The 20,083-nt window shown below is 44.7% G+C and overlaps 1 protein-coding gene across 3 annotated transcripts in view; it reads right to left on the reverse strand.

Moving 5' to 3' along the window:
* Positions 1 to 6,543: 6,543 nt before the first annotated feature.
* BUB1B (BUB1 mitotic checkpoint serine/threonine kinase B) overlaps positions 6,544 to 20,083 on the reverse strand; it is a 287,868-nt gene continuing 274,328 nt past the window's right edge. For all 3 annotated transcript variants that reach the window (XM_033953065.1, XM_033953063.1, XM_033953064.1), the window contains exons 20-23: positions 17,394 to 17,536; positions 15,813 to 15,981; positions 15,359 to 15,465; positions 6,544 to 7,079 (exon numbers count right to left, since the gene is read on the reverse strand). In XM_033953065.1, coding sequence (XP_033808956.1) covers positions 6,923 to 7,079; positions 15,359 to 15,465; positions 15,813 to 15,981; positions 17,394 to 17,536 — 576 coding nt within the window. In that variant the 3' untranslated portion in view covers positions 6,544 to 6,922. The remainder of the gene's footprint in view (positions 7,080 to 15,358; positions 15,466 to 15,812; positions 15,982 to 17,393; positions 17,537 to 20,083) is intronic.

Consider the following 20,083-nt stretch of genomic DNA (forward strand, 5'->3'; position numbering starts at 1 on the left):
ACCCTGTTCCCCTTCTGGTGGTCTAGTGGTAGGCAGGGCCCCCCAAAGTACATAACATTTCTTCTCTTCTTCAATATCCATGTGTACCATTTCCTCCCCTTCCATTAAGTATCACATCTCTGTATCTTTATTCCTCCCCTTTCCAGCATTATTCCATGTCCCTGTGCTCCCTCCTCCTTCAGCATCTTTGCTCTGTCTCTTTCTCTCCCCATGTCAAGCTTCATTTCCTTCCTCCTGTACTCCTTATCCCCACTCCCCCCCCCCACCCCAAGGCAGGCAGGACATCCCCCCTCCCCGACCCCCTCTGAACTCTCCCCGTACTTTATTATAGTTCCTCTGGCGCAGCTTGATGGGCCTGTTCCTCCATGTCCCGCCTGCTGTGGGGGACTGAAGCGAACGCGAAGGGAGGCAGAGGAGCAGCAATGAGGCAGCTGAGGCCCGGATGTGCCGCCCAGGACTGCCATGGGGGAGGAGAAAGGGAGGCTGAAACCAGCCACTGCTGCTGCCATAGCTGCTTGCTCTCTTGTCAGGCCCGCGCTGCCATGCTGGGACACTCAGCGGCTTCTGGTTCCGATGGCTGCTGCTGCTGCTGCTCGCACCCAGCCTGCGGGGAAGCTGCTGCTTGTGGGAAGCAGGACTCGCTGTCTCCAGCTGCCTCTCCAGCAGCAGAGTGGCAAACAAGGCTGCCTGCCTGGTCAGCTGACGCGGCTGCCTACTCTTCCCTTCTCCAGCGGCAGAATGGTGCACATGACTGACTGCCTGCCTGGTCCAGCACCGCTTCCTGTGAGAACGGAAGTGGTGCGGGGCCAGGCAGGCAGCCTTGTGTGCTGCACTGCCGCTAGAGGCAGCCGTGTCCAGCGAGGGAGAGCACCAGAATTAAAATAAGGTAACCGGGGGTGGGGTGGCAGGCAAGGTTACAAGTCACAATAGTAAGAGCTTTTTCCTGTGCTGGTTGGTATGTGTGGAATCATTCCATTTTATTATAGAAAACAAAAAGATGTGACTATTGTTAAGAAGCTTTTGAAGAGATCTTTTTTGCAAAATGAAATATGGGTGCTGAGCGATTTTTATCTGCTGAATTTGTATATGTTGATGAAATGTATATACTGTATGTCTTTTATGGTTGTTTTGTAACAATTATTTTAAATGTGGTACTGTAACCCACCTTGTAAAAGGGGGGCTATAACCAAATAAACTATAATTAAATTTGCCAATGACACAATTGTTAAATCACAAGAGAACTGTGAAAAATTGCAAGAGAACCTTGTGAGACTGGAATATTGGGTGTCAAAATGGCAGATGACGTTTAATGTGAGCAAGTGCAAAGTGATACATGTGGAAAAGAGGAACCCAAACTATAGCTACATGATGCTGGGTTCTATAGTATGTTAGAAGTCACTGCCCAGGAAAAGGATCTAGGTATCATTATTGAGGATACATTGAAACCCTCAGCTCAATGTGCGGTGGTAGCTAAGAAAGCAAATAGAATGTTAGGGATTATCAAGAAAGTAATGGAAAACAAAGATGAAACTGTCATAATGCCCTTATATCCTTCTATGGTTCGGCCACACCTTGAATACTGTGTGCAGTTCTGGTTGCCGTATCTCAAAGAAGATATAGCAGAATTAGAAAAGGTACAGAGAAGGGCAACAAAAATGATAAAAGGTTTGGGATGACTTCCCTATGAGGAAAGGCTAAACCGGCTAGGCCTCTTCAGCTTGGAGAAGAGATGGCTCAGGGGTGATATGATAGAAGTCTTTAAAATACTGTGTGGAGTGGAAAGGGTAGATGTGAAACGCTTGTTCACTCTTTCAAAAAAATACTAGGACTAGGGGGCATGTGATGAAGCTACTAAGTAGTAGATTTAAAAAAAAAAAAAACAACCCAGAGAAAATATTTCTTCACACAGCATGTAATTAAACTATGGAATTCATTGCTGGAGAATGTGCTGAAATCAGTTAGCTTAGCGGGGGTTTAAAAAGGCTTGGATAATTTCCTAAAAGAAAAGTCCATAGGCCATTATTGAGATAGCTTGGGGAAATTCTAGGATAAGTAGCATAATATCTGTTTTACTACTTGAGATTTAGCTAGATACCTGGGTTGGCTACTGTTGGAGACAAGATACTGGGCTTGATGGACCTTCGGTCTGTCCCAGTATGGCAATTCTTATGTTTCCATCTGCACTCACTCACTCCCTTCAGTCTTTCAACCTCTTCTATACCTTTAATTTTATCATATCCTCTATTACTCTCCCATACATATAGCCTCCTAAACACATACTCATTCACTCTCACTCAAGGTTCAAACACTCATTCACTCCTCTCTAGCTTACATTTTTTTCACCCCAGACACATTTCTTAGCTTATTCCCTTTTTCATTCACATTCAAAGACTCATTCCTTGCTCTTCTCTAATCATGGACTCCTCTAGATCATCTGATTTCTCAGCCAACTGACCTCTACTTTACACATACATAAGACTCGTAGTCTCTTCACGCAAACTGAAATAGCATTTTGTGTGTGTGTGTGTCAACTTGAGATCCCATTTGGGATCACGGTTCAGAGCTTGAGATCCACTGGAATATAGATTTCATTATTATATCACCCCCTCACATGTATGGTACATCAGTGTTGAACTGTTCTTTGATATTTATCCCCCTTGAGCATTTTCACCTAAATATTTTCATTTATATACCAAAACCCTTAATATATTGAAAGATATGCTTGAATCCAGCTGATTAAACTGCCAGAGTGGATTAAACTGAAAAGTATCAGTGAAGAGCTGCAGGCATGACTGAGCTATCACATAACTAATATTTTAATGTAAATCTCTATTCAAATATTAATTTCCTTCTACTAAAGTAGTTTATTTGCTGTATGGTCTTGGTTACCTTCTTAAATTATTTATCATATTATAGAAATCCAATAGGCTTGCTACAATATGTGCTATCTTTATAGACTGAATCAGGCCAAACACAGGTATTCCTGGGTTGCCAAGACAACTCTCACAGATTGCCTAAATGCTGCATGCATTCAACTGCTACAGTTCTTTTAAAGTAGAACACATTAGCATCTCCAGAAAGCCAGGTTACTTACTTGTAATGGAGGTTCTCTGTGGACAGAATAAACTAATTACACAAAATGACAATCTGATTTAGTTGGTTTCAGAGCTGTGCTTAAATTGAGGACTGATGCTACTTCTTTCCATAAAGGAAAGGGGGGAGTGAGTGTGTGGCCCTCTTATCCGTTACCACAAAAAGGAGAAATTAGATTCTTACCTGCTAATTTTCTTTTAGTCCCTCCAGACCAATACAGAACAGATAGGTTTATTCTCCTCTGCCAGCAGGTGGAGACTGAGAACACATTGACTTTTGGCAGGTGTACAAGTGGGCTGTACAGGCCCATCTACAATCAGTCTGACAAATAACCAAGCAGGAACTAAGAACTAAAGAACCGTGAACTATAAACACACCAGCTCCACTCACATATGGAGAAAACAAAGTACAGTGGTACCTCAGAATCCGAACGCCCTAGAACTCAAACAATTTGGAATCTGAACTTTTTTAAAAATTAAATTTTGACCCGGAATCCAAATGCTGCTTTGTTATCCAAACGTACTGGAACTGCAAGCGTTGCTCAGCCCAAAGCTTCCCCTCTGATGCATCTTCCTGTTTCCACCTGGGAGGGAAGCTTTGGGCTGAGCACCGCTTGCAGTTGCTGATCTTGCTGCCTATGCCGGCGGGGGCCCGATCTTGCTGCCTCTGCTGGTAGGGGACCCGATCTTGCTGCCTCTGCCAGTGGGGGGGGGGGGGGGGGGCCTGATCTTGCTGCCTCTGCCAGTGGGAGGGGGGCCTGATCTTGCTGCCTCTGCCGGTGGGGAGGCCAATCTTGCTGCCTCTGCCGGTGGAGTGGGGTGGGGGGCCCAATCTTGCTGTCTCTGCCGGTGTGGGGGGGGGGGCCCGATCTTGCTGCCTCTGCCGGTGGGGGAGAAAGGGGGGCCCGATCTTGCTGCCTCTGCCAAATCCAGTGTGGGACCAAGGAACGGATTAATCCAGTTTCTATTATTTTCAATGGGAAAAATTGTCTTGGAACTCAAACAGGGTTCTGGAACAGATTAAGTTCGGATTAGGCACTGATTAGAACAAGAACCATCAAAATGTCCCCACAGTTTGCCAACTAAGCCAGATGAACCAAACACCGCTGTTCTTACTATACTCCCCAAAAAAACCAAGACAAAAAAATACCGTGGAAAAAAAATGTACTCTTCGTGAAAAATACCAAATAAAACAACAGGGCGGAGTCTGTGCCAGTCTGGAGGGACTAAAAGAAAGAAAATTAGCAGGTAAGAACCTAATTTCTCCTTTATCATCCTTCCAGACTGGCACAGAACGAATGGGATGTACCAAAGCAGTACCCATCATGCCACAAGAACAAATGGGATGCACCAAAGCAGTACCGAAAGGACTTAGGGACATTTGGAGCATTGAGATTAAGCATCAAATTACTGTGTCTCAATGGCCACGAATTTGGTCTTGGAGGATGAGATGTACAGTGTCAGCATCTATGAGAAAAACTTGGTTTTTTTCTGTTACATAGAGCAGTGGTTCCCAACCCTGTCCTGGAGGAACACCAGGCCAATTGGGTTTTCAGGCTAGCCCTAATGAATATGCATGAAGCAAATTTGCATGCCTATCACTTCCATCATATGCAAATCTCTCTCATGCATATTCATTAGGGCTAGCCTGAAAACCCGATTGGCCTGGTGTTCCTCCAGGACAGGGTTGGGAATCACTGACATAGAGCATTTTGGACTCCGGTTTGTTTACAGAAATTAGATAGCTCTAAATCTAATAGATGATGGCACTGTCATCTTGAAGTTGGGACATTAGATCATTTGTTATTCTATTGTCCATTGATTCTTGCTTTTTGGAAATCAATATGGGATCAAATAAATTGTATGTTAGAAAATCCAGTGGCATTATCCTATGATACTGTGCTGTTTGGCATGTCAATGAGGGCTAAGAGCCAAATATCATCTAAGAACAACAGGCTTCTACTTATTATAACAGGGGTTGCCATACAACAGATTATGAGTAATTGGAAAAACTGGAAGAGACTTAATTACAGTTTTTGGTGGAACTCTTTATGTCATATTTATAAATTGGAGAAGCTAATAGCCACACAGCAGGGGAATTTTAGAAAATTTCAGGAGATTTGGGAGTCATTAACAAAATATTGTAATGATTGAATAGTTCTTTTTATTTTTCCCCCTTAAAAATACATATCAAGGATGAGGGGAGGGAAGGGATTTTTATTGATTTGAACATTAAATAAGGTATATAAGAATGGGGTTTATGATAGGTTTTCTGGAATTTTAAGAGTGTAATTGATTAGGAGGGAGGGGGGATAAAGTCTGATATAATGTTTAACAGAATATTAAGTGTTGTATTTGAATTTTAAATGCTATAAATACTGTTACACTTCTTGTAAGTTTTTAAAAAAATGAATAAAGAACTGGAAAAACAATAAATCCCCAATTCCAACGTATGGACAATCAAACAAAGTCTCAAGCAATTGATATTAAAAATCTACAAACTGAAATGCTTGAATCTAAAACCTTGGTGGATAATGTGAATCAGGAATTGACCTTGCCCAAAAAGATTCAAGAAACTTTGATAAAAGACAATATCAATCTTAGGAGGAAATTAGAATCCTTAGAAAATTTGTCATGCTCCAATAATATTAGATTGATTAATTTCCCTAGCTGTGTATACTCCTAGGGAAATGTTAAAAAGATTTATGATGGAGGTTTTGGAGATTACCGAGGAACAATTGCCTCCTTTATCCCAGGTTTATTATTTGCCATCAAAACTAAAAAATCAGCAGCAAGGAATTGCTCCTGATTTGAATGTAACAGAATTGCTTGAGTTGTCTGATAGACAATCAGTTACACCTGCTACATTGTTATTGACGGTAGCAATGGCACCGGATAAAAATTGGCCTATGAAAAATTTCTTTAAGCATAAGGATTTCTTAGGTTTAAAAGTACAAATGTATCCGGATTTGGCCAGGGATACCCAAAAACGTAGGAAAGAATTCTTGTTGTTAAAACCTGGGGTTCTGGCCTTAGGGGCGACATTTTATTTACTGAGGTTTATTGAGGTTTGAACCCACTACTTCAGGGTGCTGAGGCTGTAGCTCTAACCACCACGCCACACTCTCTGGTGTGTTAATTTTTAATGTTAACTATAAAACTCCACCTTTTTCCCTGTTTCTGTAAGTAGTTTTTCACACCTTTCTTGGATTCATTATGTTTGAGACTCATTCCCAATGCCAATATTTTTTATGAGTTAGCTCTAAGTAGTTTTCCAGAACTCTAACTCCAGATTTTTGTAAGGTCACAGTGTCATCAGAAACCATTATGCTGTAATTTCCCAAAGGAAAGCAGGAAACCAATTAGTAGATATACATTTATCAGGATAGAGCACATGTACAGGTGGGGGTAAAACCAGTGCATTGCTTGTCAGAACTCAATGGGACACAGATATACATAACCCTTTATTGGTATTAGGTATAGCACAGACACACTACCTGACGCCCAGTGATACTCATCTTTAAACTGGTTGGAATTTTCTTTTTGATGTTGCTCAATTCATCTATTACTAATAAATTAATGTTACAGCTTGTTTAATGCAAACCACTGATTATAAAACTTTACAACAATTTTACATAAAATATAAGCAGGTGAAAGGAAATAAAGCACTAACACTCAGTAAGTATAAATCATGTCTATGATATTACAAATTCTCCAGCATTCATATCTGTAGACAAGATGTATTTCCTCAGGAAGACAAGCAAGTTTTGTGTAGTTAAGGTGTCCACCTGAAGGAGCCTTTGGGGTGCTGATATCAAGCCTTGTGTGCACTAAACTAAAAAAGAAATGAAATTACGAAGGTCCTGATAAACACTATCGGATGGCTTCATTTCTTCTCCCAACTCCCTCAGCACAGATACAGTAGACTTGCCATCTGCATTCAGAATCGTCTCAAAAAATCTGGCCCACAGCTCACTGTTCAAATACCTAGAAAACAGTATGATGAATTCAGTCTCTGAAGGCATACAAGTGTTTCTTCAAATACATTCCCTTATCTATTCCTTCTTCCCCACAAAAAAATGTAATATTCCTCAGGAGAAAAACTAAACAAAGAAAATATCATAACCCCATATTTACTAAGTAATAGGGGCATCTACACTTTGATATTTTCTGTGTGCTACAAGTAGTAAAGCGTGTGTAGAGAAATTAAGGAGTCTCTTTCAACAAGCAATCAAGCAGTGCGTTAGACACTGCTTGATACATCTTCCGACCAGCCCAATGAATAAATTATCCAGTTCCCTAAAAATTTAGAACCATAACCCTTTAATTGGCAGATGATGAAACAGCTGTTTTACATAACTTGATGCTGAACCACAGCAACAGTGTCAAAGTAACAGGCATTTGGAGATGCCTATCTCTCAAAAGAGCCACAGAAACACATGTTGCTTCTGAGCAACAATGCCAAATAAAGGGTTAAGGTAACTCCACAAAGCACACCTTCTCTCCAGAAAATGAAGATTCCTATAATCTGGCTTCTCCTCTTCCTTTCCAAAAGAAGGATCAAATCACTGCTGGAAAGGAAAGGCTAGGTTGTTGTGCATCTCCTGGGAAACACCAAAAAAGAAAAAGAAAAGGCTCTCTACAGGACAAGACCTGAAGTTCAGAAATCCTCCTAGCCAAATTTCTACCATACTGCCTTCTGTGTAAGAAGCCTGACAGACACTGCCATCAGTGGCTCAAAGGATGCCCCCATCATGTCTTTGGCCTTAAAGCAGAATATAAGTGTGTAAAATACAGTGGAATGCCAATTATCCAGACTACCCTCAGAAGAGGATAGTCTTGATAAAGGGAAATCCAGATGATTGGATATACCTTTTTGAACAGAGCACATATTCTGAGTGTTAAATGTTGAAATGGTGGCTTTTGATGCTGGTCAACCCTTACAGGCTACTCCTGCCAGCACAAACAGATGGTCTAACATATGAAATTTGTTTGTGACTTCCAGATACTCCAGCAACAGGCTGCACAGATCCAGAGATTTTAATACTCTATCCTTACTGGAACCTGAATATGCATAGGATGGCAAACACACCTCTTGATTGATGTAGAAGCTAGAAATAACTTTTAGCAAGAAAGAAGGAACTGTGTGCAGGGTCTCGCTTGAGTCTGTAATTCTTTAGAGATCTGTAAGAAACAGATCTCTAAAGGACAAAGCTTGAAATTTGGACACTCTCAGGGCGGCAATAGCAGCCACCAAAAGACTTTCTTGATGGTGAGATCCATCAGAGAAATTTGGTCCAGCGGCTAATAGGGCAAACTCACCAACTCACGAAGAACCAGATTAAGATTCCAGGTCAGAAACGGCTGATGCAGTAGCAAGGGAGTCACCAGCAGCATTGGCAGTAAGGGAAACCTTATTTCACTGACCATTGGCAGCAGGAGGAATCCCTGTGTGGGTGGTAAGGGCAGCTTCCCCGCTGTCAGCTGCTTGGATGCGAGGCACTCGTGAAGGGGATCCCTCGACGCCGGTACCTGAAGTAGACGAGGATTCCCCTTCACGTCGGCCGGCATACTGCGAGCACAGGCCGGCCACATCGACCTCGTGTCTGGAGTGCAACAAGCACTTTTTCCCTTTAAAAGTGCTGATTGTACAATATGCAATCTAGTTAAGGGAAAAAAGTGCCAGTTAGCAATAAAAAGCAATAACAATGAACTGAAGTCTCCCTTCAGACCGGCATTGCCTCAGGATTTTTTTTTCTGTCAGAATAGACTCCACTGGCTCTCTAAGCCATATGCCTTGCTGGTATCGGCAGCAAGGCTTACAGCTGAGGCACCTCTAGAAAAATTTGGGGGAGGTGGAGGAAATGGGGGAGGGACTCAACTTGTAACCCATCAAATGCGACACCCCCGAGGTCAGATGGACCCCCACAAGGGTCCCCCCAAGCTCAGTCCGGCACCAAACGGGGACAAGAAGGCCACTAAATAACTTCCAACAAGCCTAAACAAGGGAAGACTGGCACAGCTTACCACACCTGCTGAGACTGAGAACAGACTGGTTAGACTAGAGGGAAGCACAGCTATTAGGATTACAGTCAAGGTTTTGTCCCATTCTCCACCTGCTGGTAAGCTATTACCCATCAGTGAACTGTACTAGTTTGGAGAGACACTAAAGAATAGGCTGTTAAAAAAAAAATCCCAAAAGACATGTCATGCAAAACAGACAGAAGGTCAGGTCATTAGCTAACAATTCATATCATGCAAGCAAACCATGGTAGACCAGGGGTAGGCAATCTTTATACGCAGAGAGCCAAATGTCAGTACTACCCTTAGAGAGCCACATTACATAATGTTGAAACCAGAATTGCACAGAGCTTCTGTGATAAGTAAAATTTTAACTAAAACTGATAAAAACAAATTGCTAGAGTGGTTGTTCTGAAAATATTTATAAAATACAGAATTTAAAATCACCAAAATTTTAGTTAATGACATTTTCTATGTATAATTCCCATGGTCTCAGGGAACTCAATGGCAGGCTGCAGGCTGACCACACAGCACAGTTACTTACCATAACAGGTGTTATCCAGGGACAGCAGGCAGATATCTTCAACATGTGGGTGACGTCACCGACGGAGCCCCCTAGCGGTCGTTCTCGCAAGCAGACTTGCTTGAAGATCTTCGAGCTTGCGAGTGGACCGCGCATGCGCGAGTGCCTCTCCCACCTGACCTAGGGCATGCGTCTCCTCAGCGTGGCCTCAGACCAGATAGCTAGCAAAGAAACCAACCCGGGGAGGTGGATGGGTTGCAAGAATATCTGCCTGCTGTCCCTGGATAACACCTGTTACGATAAGTAACTGTGCTTTATCTCAGGACAAGCAGGCAGCATATTCTCAACATGTGGGAGACCTCCAAGCTAACCAAAACAGGAATTCTGTTATGGTAAGTAACTGTGCTGTGTGGTCAGCCTGCAGCCTGCCATTGAGTTCCCTGAGACCATGGGAATTATACACAGAAAATGTCATTAACTAAAGTTTTGGTGATTTTAAATTCTGTATTTTATAAATATAGTTAGGAGAACAGATTTTGCAAAACTGACTGGCCAAAATAGCCGTCACGCCTGGAGAAAACATCCAGACTGTAGTGAGAGGTGAATGTATGAACCAAGAACCACGTGGCAGCCTTGCAGATTTCCTCAAGTGGAGTCGAGCGGAGGAAAGCAACCGACGCCGCCATCGCTCTGACCTTGTGGCCAGTGACTTGACCCAGCAGGGAGAGACCAGCCTGAGCGTAACAGAAAGATACAAGCCGCCAACCAGTTAGAAATGGTCCGCTTAGAAACAGAGCGCCCCAAGCGATTAGGATCGAAAGAGATGAACAGCTGGGAAGCAGTACGATGAAGAGCAGTGCGCTGTAAGTAGAAGGCCAGCGAACGCTTACAGTCAGGAGAATGCAGAGCCACTTCACCAGGATGAGAATGGGGCTTCGGAAAAAACACAGTAAGGACAATGGATTGGTTGATGTGAAAATCCGAAACAACCTTAGACAAGAATTTAGGATGGGTACGGAGGACCACCTTATCATGATGGAAGACAATGAAAGGCGGGTCCGCCACCAAGGCCTGAAGCTCACTGACCCGATGGGCAGAAGTGAGAGCAACCAGAAACACAACCTTCCAAGTGAGAAACTTCAAATGAGCCCGCGCCAGCAGCTCAAAAGAGAGCTTCATCAATTGTGCAAGGACCACGTTGAGATCCCAAACCACAGGAGATTTAAGGGACGAATGAACGTGAAAGAGGCCCTTCATGAAGCGGGAAACCACAGGATGAATAGAGATAGGCTTCCCGATAATCGGCTGATGAAAAGCAGCGATGGCACTAAGGTGGACTCGAATCGATGAGGACTGGAGTCCAGCCCCAGACAAGTGCAACAGGTAGTCCAGGACAGAAGACAAGGAGGAAGACTGCAGATCTTGATGCAGCCGAGTACACCAAGAAGAGAAACGAGTCCACTTCTGATGATAACATTGGCGAGTGGACTCCTTCCAAGATGCCTCCAGGACATCCAGCACAGACTGAAAGAACTGGAATGAGGGCATTAAGTCTCGAGGAACCATGCTGTTAAGTGTAGAGACTGCAGGTTGGGATGAAGAAGATTCCCGACTCTGCGTAAGCAGAGAAGGAAAAACAGGCAGAAGAAGAGGCTCCCTGGAACTGAGCTGCAACAGAAGGGAGAACCATGGCTGGCGGGGCCACCGAGGAGCTATCAGAATCATGGAGGCGTGCGAGGATTTGAGCTTGACGAGTCTAGAGGGTTGCGCGGGGACAGAAATCCCACCCGTCCCCGCCAAAGTCCCACCCGTCCCCGTGAGGACTCCCACCCGTCCCCGCGAGGAATCCCCTCCGTCCCCGCGAGGAATCCCCTACATCCCCACCCGTCCCTATAAACTACAGAAATAGTTATTTCATTTAATTATGCTACTGAATTAAAGGCTCTGGTAGAAACCCATTTAAAAATAAGCAAAAAGACTTTATTAATTTGGAAATATTAATTGGGAAGAATACATACTTTGTAAACGGGTTTCTACCAGAGCCTCTAATGTTTATAAATTTTTATCAACACAACTAATATACTACTTTATCCTTAAGCAAAAAAAAAAAAAAAAAAAAAAAGAATTTTTTTCCTACCTTTGTTGCCTGGTTTCTGCTTTCTTCATGTTTTCATTCAATTCCTTCCATCCACTGCCTCTCTTCTCTCTGTGTCTTCCATTTGCTCTGTTACTGTGCCTCTCCCTTTCTCCCCCCTCCCAAATTGGTCTGGCACCCATCTTTTTCCCTCCGCTCCCCCCATAGTCTGGCACCTCTGTCTTCTTCCCTGCCAACGTCTTCTCCCCATTCCCTCTTCCCCATTTCCTTTCAGTGTCCTTCTCCCCCACCATCTTCCCCATGTCCTGTCAGGCAGCATCCTTCTCCCCCCTCTGCCTTCCCCATGTCCTTTCAGCATCCTTCTCCCCCCTCTGTCTTCCCCATGTCCTTTCAGCGGCCTTCTCCCTCCCCCCCTGTTTTCCCCATGTCCTTTCAGTGGCATTCTCCACCCCTTTGTCTTCCCCAGTGCTTTCAGGGTCCTTCTCCCCCCCCTCTGTCTTCCCCATGTGCTTTCAGCATCCTTCCCCCCCTCCTCCCGTTTACCCCATGTCCTTTCAGCGTTCTTCTCCACCCCTTTGTCTTCCCCAGTACTTTCAGCGGCCTTCTCCCCCCTTAAGCGTCTTTTCTTCTCCACTCCACCTTTCCTCCCTCCCTTTGTGGCGCTTTCGCACCCGACCGACAACAGAACAGGCCCGGTTGGACAAATCTCCCTGTCCTGTAGCCGCGAATCTAAATTACCTTCTTACAGCAGCTGGAGTAGTGAAGCTGCTGTAAGAGGTAATTTAGATTCGCGGCTACAGGGCAGGGAGATTTGTCGGCCGGGCCTGTTGTCGGTCGATCGGGGGACCTGACCGGCTGTGCACATTCTCCGGGGCGGACCGCCCCCTCCCCCCTCTTTTGTACGCCATTGCCTTCTTCCTACCTGCCCTGCCGCACACAGCCGACCGGAAGTCTTCCTGATGTCAGCGATGACGTCGGAGGAAGGGAGGGCTTTGCTTAAGCCCTCCCTCCGACGTCAGCGCTGACATCGGGAAGACTTCCGTTCGGCTGTGTGCTGCGACAGGGCAGGTAAGGAGGAGGAGACTACCCTCGCGGCTCGAGTGCACTGCGATCCAACCCCGCAGGAACCCCGCGACCCTCGGAGGCGTCCCCACAGGATCCCCACGACCCTAGGGGGCGTCCCCACGGGATCCCCATGACCCAAAGGGGGAACCCGCGGGTCCCGTGGGATTCCCGTCATCCCCGTTCACGTGCAGCTCTCTACGAGAGTCTTCAGAATCAGAGGGAAAGGAGGGAACGCATACAGAAACAGATGCGCCCAATCCAGAAGAAAGGCATCCACCTCAATCATGTAAACCCTGGAGCAGAAGCGGGGCAACTTGTGATTGAGGTGGGCACGCAAACAGATTGACATCCGGAGTCCCCCAACGAGCAAACACCTGACGCAGGGTCGAGGAATGGAGAGACCATTCATGAGGCTGCAGAAGACGACTCAACTTGTCCGCCAGACAATTGTGCTGGCCCTGAATGTAGACCGCCTGGAGGAAAATGTTGCAGCGAATGGCCCAATCCCAGAGCTGCATCGCCCCTGTTTGTTGATATAATACATGGCGACCTGGTTGTCCGTGTGAACCAGCACCACACGGTCGCGAAGCAGGTGACAAAAGCCTTCAGAGGGTGGAAAACTGCCCAAAGCACCAGCAGATTGATCTGACAAAGACATTTAGCACTGGTCCAGAGACCCTGAGTGCGAAGACCGTCCAGATGTGCTTCCCAAGCATAGACTGACGAGTCCGTCGTGAGGACCTTCTGAGGAGGAGGAACATGAAACAGAAAACCTCTGGAAAGATTGGAAGAGAGCATACACCAGCAGAGAGACCGTTTCAACAAAGGAGTCACAACAATGGGTCGAGAGATAGGATCCCGATCCTGGTTCCACTTGGACGCCAGAGTCCATTGAGGAATACAGAGGTGAAGTCTGGCAAAAGGAGTCACATGAACTGTGGAGGCCATGTGGCCGAGCAGAACCATCATGAGTCGAGCCGGGGCCGAGGACAGGAGGGCCACCCGCTGGCACAGACGAACAAGGGCCTCCTGACAAGGCCAAGGCAAGAAGGAGCGGAGACGAACTGTGTCCAGGACCGCTCCGATAAACTCGAGGGGATGAGACGGATGGAGGTGAGACTTGGGAAAGTTCACCTCGAAGCCGACACTCTGGAAGAGTGAAATAGTCTGATTCGTCGCTCGCAGAACCTCCTGGTGAGATGACGCTTTGATCAACCAATCGGCGAGGTAGAGAAACACCTGAAGCCCGCGGAGATGCAGGGCCGCAGCCACCACTACCAGGTATTTTGTGAAAACACTTAGCGAGGCCGTCAGGCCGAAGGGAAGAACATGATATTGGAGGTGGATATTCCCCACCCGAAAGGCCACATGCCCCAAATCTGGGGACTAGTCACTCGAGGGCAGTCTTGAGACTTCTGAGCACGGCCCCAGGACACAAGGGAAGAACGCCCAGGCTGGTCAGACCAGGACTGGGTCGTGGTCAGTTGACTCGAGGCCGGGACCAGTTGGCTCACCACCGAGGAAAGCTGCGTGGTAAGGATAGCCTTAAGCATGTCCTCGAACATAGGCACCGAGACCAGAGGCTGTTGGGTCGGAGGTGCAGCAGTGCGCTCCTTCGGGGGCGACCTTGAGGAAGAGTATTCCCTACGTGAGGAGGCACGCTTTGAATGATGTCTCGAAGAGGCCGACAAAGCGGCCCTCACATGAGACTCCGAGGCAGGCTTCTTTGCCGGCACACCTGAGGAGGCAAGAGGAGACTTACCCGAGGCCGGGGTAGGAGGAGGAGCTGAGGTCAGAGCCTTCGAGGCCAAGGGGGACTTCGAGGCCGAGGCCCCCAATGCTGAGGCCGAGCTCGAGGCCTGTCCCGCAGGATCCCTGGGGCCAAACGGTTGGAAGAATCTTGGCCTCCCTCTGATGAAGCGCCCGCGGTTGCAAGGTCGCACAAAGTGGGCAGGACTCAGTACAGTGGTCCGCGCCGAGGCACTCCACACACCAACGATGTGGGTCGGTAATTTAGATAACCCGGTTGCACTGGGTGCAGTTTTACGAGGCCGGGACATAAGAAAAAAATACCGCTGCAGCCCCGCAAGGCCAAGCGGCCTAACAACGACCGGTAACCTGGTACAAAGACATGAAGTGAAAAACAAAAGAAGAGAGCACAGCGACTAACCTTAAAACAAATGCAAGCCGCAGTGCAAACAGGCACAACGATTTCACACGAAGCAAGGGAGCAGTGCTTCTGGCTCCGCAGAAACTTAAGAACTGAGGCCATGCCGAGGAGACGCATGCCCTAGGTCAGGCGGGAGAAGCACTCGCGCATGCGCGGTCCAATCGCAAGCTCAAAGATCTTCAAGCAAGTCTGCTTGCGAGAACGTCCGCTAGGGGGCTCCGTTGGTGATGTGACCCACATGTTGAGAATATGCTGCTTGCTTGTTCTGGGATAACAGGATTATACAGATTTCAGGAACAAAAGAAGGAAGGGTACAATAGATAAAGGAAGATTCTAAAAGATGCTTCTATGACCAGTAAATTTTTGTGCCCTTATAACAGAAGGAAGCTTACTTGGGAATAATCTTGCTAAGTTTCCATTTGAAATCCTCTTGATGGACTTGCAAGTGTTCACACAATAGCAGCAAGTGTACTATCTCTGCAATACCAAGTAGGTCCACCTGAAATAAAATCAGAATTCACCTGAATAAGGGATAAAGGACAATATGACCAGCATAGCATTTGTCTACAAAGTATTCAATCCCAATCCCATTAGTTTTGTTATAAATCCCTAGAGTTATAGCAATTTAGCTTTTGTAGGGTAAGGGAAGGGGCTATGAGGTTCTAAAGAGTAAAAATGTTTGTGTTATTGGTTGGTGTACATTCCATATTGTGTTTATTCTATGCTTGAAAATAAATAAAACTTTTTGAACTTAAAAAAACAAACAAAAAAAACAATTGTGCATGTTATTCTGCACTACGACGAAGATATTTATATATAAGTTTCAGGGTCTGAGCATATATTTACCTGATATGGGGATGAACTCTCAGACAGAATCTGCTGTGCTTGCTGGGTTTCTATTATAGGAAAACCGTTAAGGGAAGACAGAGGTTGTAACCTCATATCCACACTGTGAGTAAAATCAACAAGCTTCAGAATACTGATGTTCTTGTTACAGGAAACTATGGCTCCAATCCTGAGAAAAACATGGAAAAAAAAATTATGAACAAATAATGTTACCAACAATTCCCTTTAATAGTCTTGCACCAAATAGGGTTCAGTGAATACAGCATCAACTATTAGGACAAAACCAGCAATATTGCAAAAGGTTTATAATGTATTATCCTGGTTCATATTTTTATAACATCTCAACAGCACTGCACAATATAGTAATCGGACTGGAAGAGTGTCACCAGTGGGGTGCCACAGGGCTCGGTGCTTGGACCCGTGCTCTTCAACATCTTTATAAACGATCTGGACATAGGTACGACGAGTGAGGTGATTAAATTTGTGGACGATACGAAGTCATTCAGAGTAGTGAAGACGCAGGAGGATTGCGAAGATCTGCAACGTGACATGCAACGTGATCTGCAATGTGGCTCGAGGAATGGGCATCGACAAGGCAGATGAGGTTCAACGTGGATAAGTGTAAAGTGATGTATGTCGGTAACAAAAATCTCATGCACGAATATAGGATGTCCGGGGCTTGGGAGTTCTGATTGATAAGTCGATGAAGCCGTCCATGCATGTGTGACGGCGAAAAGGGCAAACAGAATGCTAGGAATGATAAAGAAGGGGGATCACGAACAGATCGGAGAAGGTTATCATGCCGCTGTACCGGGCCATGGTGCGCCCTCACCTGGAGTACTGCATCCAGCACTGGTCACCGTACATGAAGGAGGACACAGTACTACTCGAAAGGGTCCAGAGAAGAGCGACTAAGATGGTTAAGGGACTGGAGGAGTTGCCGTACAGCGAAAGATGAGAAACTGGGCCTCTTCTCTCTCGAGCAGAGGAGATTGAGAGGGGACATGATCGAAACATTCAAGGTACTGAAGGGAATAGACTTAGTAGATAATGACAGGTTGTTCACCCTCTCCAAGGTAGGAGAACGAGAGGGCACTCTCTAAAATTGAAAGGGGATAGATTCTGTAGGAACATAAGGAAGTTCTTCCTCACCCCAGAGAGTGGTAGAAAACTGGCACGCTCTTCCGGATTCTGTCATAGGGGAAAACTCCCTCCAGGGATTCAAGACAAAGTAAGACAAGTTCCTGCTGAACTAGAAGATACGCAGGTAGGGCTAGTCTCAGTTAGGGTGCTGGTCTTTGACCAGAGGGCCACTGCGTGAGTGGATTGCTAGGTACAATGGACCACTGGTCTGACCCAGCAGTGGCAATTCTTATGTTCTTATGACTGTGATTCTTAACCATGATATGCGTCTAGTAAAGCTAAATTTAGTCCAAGTTTAAAGACATCATCATAATCCATCAAGAGAGTAACTGGGAAATCATGAGTCACAAAGCAAAGATTCTAATGAGGTAACAATGGAACAAAACTATAGCATACATACAGAATCCATTTCGTTTAAAAAATAAAGAAGGGACTAACCCAAATCCCAGAAAAAGTATCTCTGGATGCAGGTTTCCATGAACAATCTCTGCTGTGTGGAGCTTCTCAACAAGCCTCAATAAATGGTAAACAAGGACCATTATATAATTCTCGTGGATAGTGACATAATTTTGGATAATACTCTGCAATAAAGGAAACAAATCACTACTATAGCATATACAACATCATTGATAAGGCAGCTTCTGGGCTGATTCCATAGTAAGTGTTAAAGAAAGTCATCTTAAAGATATAGAGAATTTATAGGACATTTCAACAACATAAGTCTTTACATTTAAGATAATCAGACTGAAAAAATACTATTTGCTTCTATGCTACCCATAATATGAACTGGGGGTTAAATCAGGGTAAATAAAAATAATTGGTTTGTAAATGTTAAAAATTAAATTGGAGTTAAAATGTTATCAATAAATAAGCATAGATAAATTCTAAATTTAAAAATTGTGGATTACAGCAAGAAATAATTGTTGATAAACTGAAGTGTTTTTTCATCAATCTCTTCAAATGTATGGATGAGCAATCAGGATACAATCCACATAACAGCAGGTACTGCAGGCAAATTTTTGAATAAATATACAGGGCAAAACTGAGAAGTGGACAAAATAAAAAAATCTAAGAGAACATTAGTAACCTTGGTTTTCATGGGTATCAGATGGAGTAATCCTCGCAATAATTCAAGCATATGTGCTTATGATTCAGAATAGTGTGTCTCACTTAAAACATCAGGAAAAACATATACTGCTGAATACTTAGCAGCAATAAAAGGTATAATTGATCATTTCAAAAGCCAGTACATAACTATGACAGAAGTTCTGCAAATATGTCCAAAATAAGAGGAATTTTTTGAAGAAAGCAAAGAAAGCCCAATTAACAGTTGCAGTATTCTTTTGATATGTCTCCTAGTAAGACCTTGGTGATCTAGAGGATGAACTCAGACTTACCTGCTAATCTCTTCTTGACTTCATCCAGACCAGTCCAGGCATATGGGTTTATGCTTCTTACCAGCAAACATAACATAAGAATTTAGTTGTTAATAGTAGACCTTAGACAGGATCCTATTCGAACATCAGTTCTCCATTTATTCCTGTAGCAAGCTCAAAGATAACTTCTACCACAACCCCTCTATCTTTAGGGGGGCTGGGGAGGGGCAGTTCCACATCAAAGTACCTCCACTAGATCCTAACTCATACTCAACTGACTGACTCCCAAAAGAAGAAAAATGCACAACCCAAGAATTAACTGGCATTCAAAAAGAAATAATTGTCTTTCAATAAAATCAGACTAGAAAAAGCATCAACAATGAAAATAGATATGAAAATCATATTGGGTGGGAGTTAGCTGGTCTGGCTGGACTCAAAGAAAGAAAATTAGAATGCAAAATCTAATTTTAATTTCCTTTTCTTCCTAACCAGACCAGACCAGGGGCATAATACATACCAAACAATTCCTCCCTTGCTTGCATATCAAACTTAATACTACTACTTCACGAAGGAGTGCAAGAATGTCAAGGAAGATCTCCGATGGTAGAATTAAAGTAAGCTCCACCCAGAAAGCACAGTTACTTACCATAACATGTGTTATCTGGGACAGCAGGCAGATATTCTCACATGTGGGCAATGTCATCCATGAAGCCCCGGTATGGACAGTATTAAAAGTGTACTGTCACTTTAAGTTTTAAGAAACTTTGTGACTGCCCGCATGCGCAAGTGACTTCCCACCCAACGTAGGCTCGCAGTACCTCAGTTCCATAAGCAAGCTAAGAAGCCAATCAGGGGAAGTGGGTAGGTGGGTTGTGAGAATATCTGCCTGCTATCCCAGATAACACCTGTTACGGTAACTGTGCTTTTTCCTAGGACAAGCAGGCAGCATATTCTCACATGTGGGACTCCCTAGCTTACTGCAATGGGATGGAGGGAGAGTTGGCCATTAAGAGAATAAAGTTTGTAATAGTACTTGGCCGAAGTTACCATCTCATCTGGAAAAAAATTCCAGACAATAGTGAGACATGAACATGTGAACTGAGAACTAAGAAGCTGCTTTGCAGATTTCATCTATGAAAATGCAACATAAGAAAGCAACTGAAGCTGCCATAGCTCATATCTTATGTGCTGTTACATGACAGCCGAGCTGCAGCCTAGTCCGAGCATAGCAGAAGGCAATAGAGGCCGCCAACCATGTGGAAATAGTTCTCTTGCTTACAGGCTGACCCAACCTGTTAAGATCAAAGGAAATGAACAGTTGAGGAGATGTTCTATGTGGCTTAGTCTGTTGCAAGTAATAAGTCAAGGCTCGTTTACAGTCTAAAGTAAAAAGAGATTATTCTCTAGGATGAGGATGAGGCTTGGGAAAGAAAACTGAAAGCACAATCGATTGATTCAAATGTAATTCCGTGACTGTATTCGGTAAGAATTTTGGATGGGTACGGAGAAGTACCTTACCATGGTGGAAAACTGTAAAGGTGTGTCCGACATGTAGAAGTAGATTAAGAATGGAGATTAAGGACTCTTTTACGAAGGTGCGCTACGGGTTTTACCGCACGCACTGGATTAGCGTGCGCTAGCAAAAAAATCTACCGCCTGCTCAAAAGTAGGTGGTAGCGGCTTGCGCACGCGGCATTTTAGTGCGTGTTATTCCGCGCTTTAAGGCCCTAGCGCACCTTTGTAAAAGGAGCC

This window comes from Geotrypetes seraphini, chromosome 7 (genome assembly GCF_902459505.1).
Source record: "Geotrypetes seraphini chromosome 7, aGeoSer1.1, whole genome shotgun sequence".
Lineage (NCBI taxonomy): Eukaryota > Metazoa > Chordata > Amphibia > Gymnophiona > Dermophiidae > Geotrypetes > Geotrypetes seraphini.